Raw genomic sequence first — 11,241 nt, 5'->3', positions numbered from 1 at the left:
AGATCCTTACCTTGCTTTGCTAGCATATCGTGTCACCCTGCTACAAAATGGCTTCAGCCCCGCTCAACTCCTGATGGGGCACCAGCTTCGTTCTACCCTGCCAACCCTCCCTCCCTGCTGAACCCATCCATCCCAAACAACAGTGTTGTCATGTCAAAGGAAAAAGAAAGACGGAGTGCAGATGAGAAACACTTCATTAAGCGTCACCGAGCACGTGAGCTCAGCAACCTCCCGCCTGGAGAACAGGTGTGGGTGCAAAAGTAACAGGGACTGTGGTAGGTGAACACTCAACGCCACGTTCATACCTGGTGGATGGGCCTCAAGGAACTGTTCGCTGAAACCGCCATCATCTTATCCCTATGAACAGACCTGAGAGCACACAGGACACTCAGGTGCTCATGCCCTCGCACACAGTGGCTCTTTTATAGCCTTTTCAGCTCAACAGAAACAGGTGACCAATGCAGCTCAACAGCAGTAGATTGCTGCAGCTCAGGAATTTGGGTGAATGACGCCATATTTTTAAATGTTTGTGTACCATTTGTAATCTTCACAATCAATATTAAATAAAAGTATTAGAGTATTGTGTGTCTTTCTATGCAGTTGAATGATAAGAGCTGACTACACAATCACTCCTCAGTGCACATATTATGATGGTTTGAGCCTTCACCACAAATACACCAGGCCCAGTCTTTACTGCATTATAATTCAGAAGGTATTTTATTATTATTATTATTATTATTATTATTATTATTATTATTATTATTGTTATTATTACTATTATTATTATTATTATTATTATTATTATTATTATTATTATTATTATTATTATAATTAACATTATTATTATTATTATTATTATTATTATTATTATTATTATTAACATTATTAACATTATTATCATTAGCATATTGTTGTTACACATACGTTTATTATACATTTATACTGCTGGGGAAACTAATACCCACTGTTATCCAGTGTTACTTCTGCATTCAGCTGAAGCTTAATCATATTGTATTTACATGAAAACACTGCTTCAGTATGAATTACAGAAGCATGTTGGGCTAGCTTCAGACGCTGTCGTTATATTATGATTATAAACATGTAAAAACAATGTTCTGTCTTCAGCCATTACCTCTTTTAGTGTACTTCACTGACTCAATAACAACTGCAAATACATTTTTATTGATGCCCTGGCTCCTGAGACAGCACATCATAGCTCAATGCCTCACTGACAGAACTGCCAAACAAACATGGAGTAAAGCCTAGTCCTTACTGAAGCATCTCTGCCATTATGTAATCAATATATTTTACAAGGCATGGGTTGAAACATGACATATTAATGAGGCAGAGGTTGCAAAAATCCAACACATCTCTGATATGATGACCAGCAGATCTAATAGCTGCAAGGGGGCACTTGTCTGTTATTGGCCTTCATTTACCCTCAACAAATGACTTCCATCTGTGGAGCCACCTGGTACATTATCTGACATGTATATAGCTTCTCATATAAAGAAGCAAAGCTGTATTCAGGAATACATCTTTTAATTAACATTTATCTGATCATGTCTAGTAGTAGACTGTACATAACATTTTCAGCTATCTGGTCACACTGATGAAAGTCAGAAGGGGAAAAACATTTTGTGCAGCCTAGAAGTGTGGACTTTAAACTTGTATTTTATTTTCAAATTCACTGCGCTTAAAGGTGTTATCTGCAACATTTTCAGTCATCACTTATAACCTACAATAACCGGGTGTGAATCGCTGTATCTGCAGAGACCCTACCCTCTGCTCGGATTTCCTTATTTTATCTCATTGTTTTGTCGTGTTGTTTGCTAAGCTTGGGATGTTTCCCAAACTACTATTAGTATATTAGTATATTAGTATATTAGTATAAAATTATTATTATTAGACATCCTGTTTAGGAACAGCTCAGACAAATCATACTGACTCTTAAGTACACAACCAGTACAAGAAATATGCATCAATCCTAATACTTACAGACGGTACAGTCATTCCTAGAGGTAGTGATCTGTAGAAAAAATATAAAAGTGAACAAATCCTAAATTGCTTTACTGTTGTACTGAAAATAACTGTCATTCTTATAGATATCGTATTGTAACATAAATGTAAATTCACACGTGTGATCTTCATATACAACGTTTATATAGCAGGAACCCTTATCCAGACTTTTACATCTGTTATTCTATTATTCGTCACTATGGCCAGTTACAGTTTTCTGTTCATGATGAGGGCCTATTTTCAGGAACCATGCATAGTCTTTCTACTGTATGTTGGCATCACAGGAGTCAGGCTGCAATATTTGAAATGTAACAATGAGTTTAAAAGATTTCCTAAACCACGGATAAAAAAAGGCATAGATCACAGGGTTTAGACAGGAGTTTAAATAGTACAAACATATTGCAGACATGGCAGATGAAGCATTGAGCAAGTTATCTTGGCTTGTCAGAGCAACACAATAATATGGGCAGAGACATATTAGAAACACAACCACAACAACACCAAGAGTCCTGGCTGCTTTCATTTCAGATTTTTTAGCAGTTACTTTCACTGATTGCTGGAGTGTGACTGCTGTAACATGAGACCGCATGGCACGAGCCTGAGACACAGCCACCACAAAAACTCTCATATACAAAACAACAATAACAGTAATGGGAACAATGAAGAAAGAAGTGACATTTACAAGTCCAGCAATGTAGTTAACAGAAAAAATACACTCTCCAATGCAGGTGTTATAGCTGCCTGGGTGTATAAGGATATCACTCAGAATGAAACTTTGAAAGATAACAGAACATATCCAACACAGACAAACACAGACTTCAACTCTTTTTTGTGTGATTTTGGTGGAGTAATGCAGAGGATGACAAATAGCCATGTAGCGGTCAATTGATATGAGGACCAAAGTTACTACTGAGGCACAGGCAATAATATAGGCTAAATACTGGTACAGAGCACACATGAGGTCACCAAGAAACCAGCAGCCGTCTATGAGCATAACTTGAAAGATCATGAGGATGCCCATGAAGAAATCTGAAACAGCCAGAGAGAGGAGGAGGAAGTTGGTGGGGGTGTGGAGCTGCCTGGGAAGAGGAACAGCAAGATATTTATCATTATATATATTACTCCCTCACACAAAAGCAAATATTAAATACATAAATACAATAATCTCACAGTTTTTGATCAAACGATACATTTTATCACTATCTACCAGATTCATAAATGAATGAATGGCTACTTGAAGTGGGATATAGAGATGATGACCACCAGGTTAAGAGCTGCAGTGAGTAGAGAGAGGGAGGACAGCAGAATGTAAGTCAGCATGGTCTCAGAGTGAGGACGCATTAGCTTTGTGCAGGAGGTGTTGAGGAGTTGTGGAAAACAGAGTTCAGTTCCCTCCATGGTGTCTATCATCACACAGAGGAGAATCTGCTGAGCTCTGTCAGTGTTTTGACCAGAACTTCCTGTGATACAACTGATTTATCTTCATCATCCCTGCCCATCCTCCCTCCTCACCTCTGCTGCTCTGTTTTTCTCCACAGAGATTTCAACACTATGCCCTTTGTACTCATCTTCCTCAAAGTTGGTGATTTTGGTTTGTGTCCACCTTTGGACTTCTGCTGTAAGTAAAAGGTGACTGTTTTAAAAGCTGTAAATGTTGTTCTTTATGGGAGTACAGTCTCGCTTTAGTCTTTAAATGTTGCAGCTGGTAAAAATCCCATTTACTGTACTCTATTACTAAGCTTGCACTGAGCTCCCAGTGCACAAATATCCACTCATACTCTGCTGTCAGCTAAAGGCCCAACATATTGTATTCATGAATATCACTGCCACAAGATTAATTTTAAAAAAGCATGTTAGGCTAGTTTCAAATTCATTTGCAATGGCAACAAACACAAACAATTGTCCAATAGAGAACATGATTCATGGAAGTTTGAAAATATGAACATTTAAGTTCAGTGCTATTTCTTCAGCCATTAACACCTTTCACTTCAGTGAGTAGATACCAACTGCAAATACATTTTTCCAGATGCCCTGACCCCAGCACAGCATAGCTCTATACTCAACTGAATCAGACAGAACTGACAAATAAGCATGAAGCATGCAGATAAACCAAGTTGTTTTATGGTTCCTCATGAAGACAGAGCCTGTGACTACTAGTGCTGCATATATTTAGTGCCATACAACTATACGTGACATTAACAAAACGTTAAAATATTACAAAAAAACATAACATCAACACTACAAAATAATTACCCACCCACTCAATGATGACTGCTGTGGCCCTGGATGTGACCTTCACCTAAAACGGTCCAGGGGTCTGGCACTCAGCAAAGGTCACAGGGTCCTTGGCAGCACACATGGGGATGTGCAGCTGAAGGCACTCAGCCAACAGCTTCAAGTTTAGATGATAGGCAATAGAAGCTCGCTGTCCAGTGACGTCTTTTTCAGTCTGAGGCTGGAGCTTCTCAAGCATCACAGGTGGATCTGTAGGAGTTGGATCCATGTCTGAGGAATCATGCACTGTGTCGTCCATGTTGATGGCTGGAAATGCATTCAAGCGAATGCTAGTTTTAAGAGTTTTAAGATAGAAATCCAGCCAAAATACTTGACTCTGGTCAAGCAGTCTGGCACTATATCTACCCTTCCTTGGAGTAGAGGTTAACCCTATTTTGTCATAACTGCAAGAAACATACACACAATGCCATTATAGATTTTGATAATACATGTTGTTACAGGGGAATATATATCAAATGACACAGATTGAAATTCTGACAGATAAGATTAGCTTTATTGGTCACATCTTATAATTATTAGATTCTAATTGCTGTCGGGCCTGTTTGGATTGTGACTGTAACCTTGTCAACATAAACAACTATCCACCATGTCAACTTTGCTGAGAAGAGGGATGGATTATCTTTTATAGCCTGTATGTTTTGGAAGCATGAAAGCTAATGAAACAGAAGAAACTCTGTTATATCAAAACAGAGGCTAGAACATCTCAGGGAAAATGCATTTCCTCCATGGGACAAGAAACAATATTGAACCAGCTGACTGATAAGAAACACAAAATGAGAACAACTACAGGCTTACTTATCCCAGAAGTTACAAAATCACATGATGCATTATTTGATCTGAGTTTCTTGACAATGCCACAAAGAACATTTATTTATCTGCCAGTCTCACGTTAGCCAATATGATGATCGGGATGACTGAGAAGGATAACTATGTTATGGTAACTTAGGAGTAAGCGTAATTGTCATTCATTTTGATTATCACGTTCTCAATTGAGGCCCCATAGCCATCATATAATGCTAGAATCAACTTCAAGTTGTCTTGGTGAACTTGTAGGCAAAAAAGCCTTTGGATATGGTATATTGTGATTTGTGGGTCTCACTGGCCACATAAACACAGACGTCAAATAGTTTCAACCGTAGGCTGTGGTGACAGTCAGCAAAAGGCTACATAATCGCATCATTTTTTTTTAAGTAAAACAGCACAAAATACCAGAAAAAATAAAAACAAAACAGAACAAAATTCCAAAAGGCAACTTATTTCAATAAATTCTGAAACTCTTGAGGCTTTCCACAAAAGTGGAACCATTCCAGAGGCCAGTGATTTCATTCGTCATTTCTCTGGAGGCCGATACCAAAGGCTGAGCTCTTGTAAAGTTTGGGGAGTGAAGGTTTGGCCCCACTGACAGTGGATGATAGGGCCCGAGAACAGGAATGGAAAGCCCTGCCCTGGAGGGCAGCGACTGGGCTGCAGAGCTGGTCTGCTGCAGTGCCAATGGGTTGTTGCATCTCAGCAACTGAAGACTGCTGCAGCTCAACAGAAACAGGTGACAGATGCAGCTCAACAGCAATAGATTGCTGCAGAGCGACGGAGAGAGAGAGAGACGGAGTAAAGGAAAGTTGTGAATGAAGGCAGCGTAATAGAAGGTCTTCTTGATTGAACTTAGGCTGAGCTCCATTTCAATCAGGAGAGACTGAGAGTACATGGAACATGAAAAGTCTTTGGCGGTTAGACTCCATCGAGGTGAAACAATATGCACATATAAATGGGGGTGATGAAGCTGTAGTGAAGAGACCCCCCCCCCACCCCAATGCAATCATGCATCCTTACCTCAGCAGACAGCACAATTCTAATGAGATAAACCATAATAATTAGGCACGAAAATATAAAAATGCACAGCACAACAAGCTGAAAAGGAGATAGTACTTAGCAATAATGAAATGCAATCAGAATACAATGGACTGGGTGAAAGATAACTAGGATCGTGCAAGCAGAGGTGAGTGAGCACAGCCAATGAAGGGTCTACCACAATCAGGCTGCATGCCAAGAAGGAAATAGGGTTGACTGAAGGAAAAAAAACTCCCCATCCCCCCCCCAAAAAAAATGTAGGCAGCCACAGACTGGTTGAATGACCAGAGGGTTGGTAAAAGGAAAAGAATGTCTGAGGTGAGGAGTAGAAAACACTGAGATGATGACTACAAAATACCGATAGAATGAATAAGGTGTGATCTGGATAGGTCAGACCAACTAAAGAAATAAAGGTGTACGTTCAAAAGAAATAGACAGAGATCCACGAGATAGGCGATGCTTGTAGCCCAAAAAGACAGGATAGGGAGGCAATGCCGGCTTGGTCATTGGAAATAGACAGAGATGCAGCATGGAGGGTTTTTTTTTTTTTTCTTGATACACAGGATAGGGAGGCAATGCCGGCATTTGCCTGCTCATTGGAAATAGACAGAGATGTCTATAAATACAGACAGTATTTATGGAAACACGTTTAAGAGGAGTGGAGACAGAGACACAAAACATAGCAAAGGTGCTCCAGGCCAAATCATACATTTTGACAGTGGAAGCAGCTAAACCCTTCCTCATATAAACCCTAGCAGATTCCAAATATTTACACATGGGGGGGTTGTTTAGAAAAGAGCTAGATATTTGAGTGGGGGCACTTGAACTGGAACTTGGCTAGCATCTGGGCAAAATCATCAGAAAATCTGAAAATTGAAACGGGAGAGAGCGTCAGCCATGATGTTAGAATGACCGGGCACGTGAAGGGCAATGATAATTAAGTTGTAGGTGATAGAAGACCATGTGATACTTCTTATGAAAGGCATGATCTCTTTAGAAGAGGAGCGCCCTTTCTTTATGATGCCGACAACTGCTTGATTGTCACACAGCACTTGGATGCGTTTGCGCTTCCAGTGCGGGCCCCAAACCTGCTATGGCATGAATCTCGTACAGCACAGAGGAAGCATCGTACCTGGAAAAGGAGGGAGGCCAGTGGCTAGCGAACCACTTGCCTTGAAAAAAAACCCCAAAACCTACTGATGGAGCCGCATCTGTGAAAAACGAAGCTGTGAAAAAGAATCAGATGAATGCACGAGCTCGTCACAGAAAAAAGTAATGCCATTCCAGTGATCAAGCAGGAAAGACCAAAAAGGCAAGTCGGAGTGGCAGCCTTCATCTAACTGGATTAAATCGCGCAGGTTTGTCACGGAGGACGCCCTGTCCAGGAGCCGATAAATGAAGGAACGCCCCTGAGGAATGATGCACATGGTGAAGTTGAGATGGCCAAGGAGGGAGGGTAACTACTATTTAGTGATGTTTCCAGCAGCGCAGAAGGATTTTGTAATATTGTGTATGTGCTGCAGTTTCTCTAGAGGGAGGGACGCCTTCATATCAACAGAGTCCAGTATGATGCTAAGGAACTCTAGGCATGTGGCTGGACCAAGCTGTCATGGGGGGATCTATCAGAAGAAAATCGTCCAGTAAATGAAGGACGGAGGGGACTCTGACCCTGTTTAACAAAATCCAGCAAAGAGCCCCCGACACTAGGTTAAATATGTTTGGGCTGTTTCTGCAGCCGAAGGGGAGACGCACAGCAAAATAATATTTGGAATCTCACCTGATGCCAAAGAGATTCCACTGGGACGGATGAATGGGGGCTATTTTAAACACGTCAGTAATATCTGCTTTAGAAAGCCAAGCACCTTGCCCCGACACCTTAATTAATTTGATGGCATTATCGACAGTGGCGTAGTGAAGAGAGAATGGCTCAGATGGGATCAGGCTGTTGACGCTAGCGACAGGGCCGGAGCGAGGTGTGGACAGGTCGAATATTAATCTTTTCTTCCTTGAGTATTTCCTTGTGGCTATGCCAACAGGGCTTGTGCGAAATACGGTGAATGGGGAGGACTGAAAAGGGCCGATAATGTAGCCTTTGTTAACCTCTTTATCTAACAACTGAGAAACTACCCCTGGTTCTTTAACTGCTGACTGGAGATTCTTTGCCACCTAAGTAACTGAGGGAGGAGAGAGGACCCCGGTCCGAAACCCTTGGGAAAGGCCTGTGAGAAGGTGATTCACAAACACAGAATCGGGGTGAGGGTTAGGGTGAATAGTTCTGCTGCTAATGCATGAACATTTATTGGAGTAGATGGATGGGTGCTTAGAATGTCTTTGAACCACGTTGATTGTCTGGTCGGGGACGGTTCTGTAGAGTAGGGAAGCACGTTGGGCAGACGGACCGCGGGTGCACATCTCTGCACCTGCTGACAACCTCTCCTGTCAGTGGCAGGCTGCGTCGGTTGCGCAGAAGGCACATAGGGGGTTCAAAATGGCACAGTGGGGCACAGGGAGGTGGCGTGACCAGAATGTCCGCAGGAATTGCAGGAAATAACAGGAGAGCCTCCAGCGATCATAACCAGAATTTCTGAGTCTAAAACGGACCACTCTAGGCGTAGATTGAACTGTGATATAAAGCGCACCTTTACTAGCAAAGGCTTTATGATAGGAGTAAAAAAATCTTCTTCCCATACTTGAGACAGAGGTCACCAATTAAGCCCAAATATGCATCGAGTTCCTGCCTCCTCTCTGGGTACTGCACAGACAACATCACAAGAAATTCCAAAGGCCGCTAAAAATTGCCCGATGGATAAATCTTTGTTTAGCCGGGGATCAGCAGACTTAAATTCAGCAGTGATGTTTTCTCCCATAGCAATGGCTTTATCGCACTCGAGGGATGGCAAAATAAGGCTGACTAAATTAACGTCTTTGCCCTGAAGAATTTTTGATCTCATACGCTGAGATATATTAGCTGCTTGAGGTACGTACGGCCTACCTAAAGGGCTGAAGCCAGGGAATGCTGAGAGGTTCCTGTAGCGGGATGTGACTGAAGCATGGAGGCCTGCGAGGTGGAAAGAGTCGCTGAAGAAGAAGCAGGGACAGAGGAGGTCTCTAGCGCTTGGAGGCGTGCGTCAATGGTGTGAATAGAGTCGGCTATAGACTGCAGGGTGGAGACCAGGGAGCTGTCCCCGGCGCCTGGGATGGAGGAAGAGGAGGGAGCAGGAGATCCAGATGCAGTGGCGGCCTTCCTTCTCTTCGGCTGAGGATGAACTGATTTCCTGGTCCTTTTAAGGCCTCAAACAGGCGCGGCAGGGGAGCCAAGTGGGCCAGCTGAGTCTTGCCTGGGGAATGAGTTCTCGGAAGAATCACAGCGCACTTGTTCGGCCAACTCGCGAAGTTGGGAAACTGGAAGGCCCGGTGCAGGAGAAATGCCATGATCTCGAAGCTGGGACAAGAGGAGCGCAGTCTCCTCTGGAGGAAAACTGCCACGAGACAGGCGAACGCTCCTACGCCGGCCATCAGAAGATAAAGAGGGAAATACGCCGGAGCTAGGCCCCTCGAGGGGATCAGGGTTGTGGTCTGACATCGACTTGAGGAGCAGCAAACAGCAACAAACGGTGAGTAAGACATAAGCCATTCGCACGACTGACTGAATAACAATTGGTGGAGCACAGACAGAGGCGATTTGAAGTTTAGCAGCAGCAAATTCACTGGCTACCATGACCATGGCAAAATCTGATTGGATAGTAAAGACGAAGGTGAACGCCTACAAACAGCTGATTAGAGGGAATAGGAAGATTGAGAAGGAGGAAAGGAAAGTTGTGAATGAAGACAGCGTGATAGAAGGTCTTCCTGATTGAACTTACGCTGAGCTTCATTAGACAGAGTTTTGTATGTCTTTCTATGCAGTTGAATGATAAGAGCTGACTACACAATCACTCCTCAGTGTACATATCATGATGGTTTGAGCCTTCACCACAAATACACCAGGCCCAGTCTTTACCGCATTATAATTCAGAAAGTATTTTATTATTATTATTATTATTATTATTATTATTATTATTATTATCATCATTAGCACATATGTTTATTATACATTTATACTGCTGGGGAAACTAATACCCACTGTTATCCAGTGTTAATTCTGCAGTCAGCTGAAGCTTAATCATATTGTATTTACATGAAAACACTGCTTCAGTATGAATTACAGAAGCATGTTGGGTTAGTTTCAGACTCTGTCGTTATGATGACCAGCAGATCTAATAGCTGCAAGGGGGCACTTGTCTGTTATTGGCCTTCATTTACCCTCAACAAATGACTTCCATCTGTGGGGCCACCTGGTACATTATCTGACATGTATATAGCTTCTCTTATAAAGAAGCAAGGCTGTATTCAGGAATACAGCTTTTAAATAAAATTTATTTGATCATGTCTAATAGTAGACTGTACAAAACATTTTCAGCTATCTGGTCACACTGATGAAAGTCAGAAGGGGAAAAACATTTTGTGCAGCCTACTGCCAGACATGATTTGGTCAAAGTTTATTAAATGATACACTGCTGAGTGAGACCCCCTCTTCTGTGTATGAATAAATGACTTTCAATCTTCATTCATATGACAGTGGGTGAAGTTGTGCACATAGAGTGATACTGCAGTGGAAAAAAAAAACTGCTTGCATTGAAATGAAAATGTGCAAAGTAATACATCATTATCATTATTTTTGTACTTCTAAGGTTTATATAAACATCTTTGAAATAGCACTACAAGTGGGGACTTTAAACTTGTGGTTTATTTTCAAATTCACTGTGCTTAAAAGTGTTATCTGCAACATTTTCAGTCATCACTTATGACCTACAATAACCGAGTGTGGGTCGCTGTATCTGCAGAGACCCTGCCCTCTGCTCGGATTTCCTTATTTTATCTCATTGTTTTGCCGTGCTGTTTGCTGTGTGATGTTTCCCACACTATTATTAATATATTAGTATAAAATTACTATTATTAGACATCCTGTTTAGGAACAGCTCAGACAAATCATACTGACTCTTAAGTACACAACCAGTACAAGAAATATGCATCAATCCTAAT

General features: G+C 41.7%; 1 protein-coding gene across 1 annotated transcript; it reads right to left on the bottom strand.

Annotated features, from left to right (window-relative positions):
• Positions 1–2,281: 2,281 nt before the first annotated feature.
• On the bottom strand, positions 2,282–3,429 carry LOC146322540 (trace amine-associated receptor 13c-like). Its single transcript, XM_084725404.1, has 2 exons — positions 3,254–3,429; positions 2,282–3,098 (listed from the first exon to the last, which is right to left on the bottom strand). Exons 1-2 carry the CDS (start codon positions 3,427–3,429, stop codon positions 2,282–2,284), a joined length of 993 nt encoding a protein of 330 aa, XP_084581530.1.
• Positions 3,430–11,241: the final 7,812 nt, after the last annotated feature.

The sequence above is a fragment of the Lutjanus erythropterus genome, chromosome 8 (genome assembly GCF_056507025.1).
Source record: "Lutjanus erythropterus isolate fLutEry1 chromosome 8, fLutEry1.hap2, whole genome shotgun sequence".
NCBI lineage: Eukaryota > Metazoa > Chordata > Actinopteri > Lutjaniformes > Lutjanidae > Lutjanus > Lutjanus erythropterus.
This window is presented reverse-complemented; position numbering and strand designations above follow the sequence as displayed.

What these genes read in the sequence shown, in the direction of transcription:
- LOC146322540 (XM_084725404.1), bottom strand. Translation starts at nt 3,429, where the DNA reads ATGATAGACACCATGGAGGGAACTGAACTCTGTTTTCCACAACTCCTC. An exon ending in ATCTCTATATCCCACTTCAA is followed by an intron (nt 3,099 to 3,253) that starts GTAGCCATTCAT and finishes TCCTCTTCCCAG; the next exon opens with GCAGCTCCACACCCCCACCA.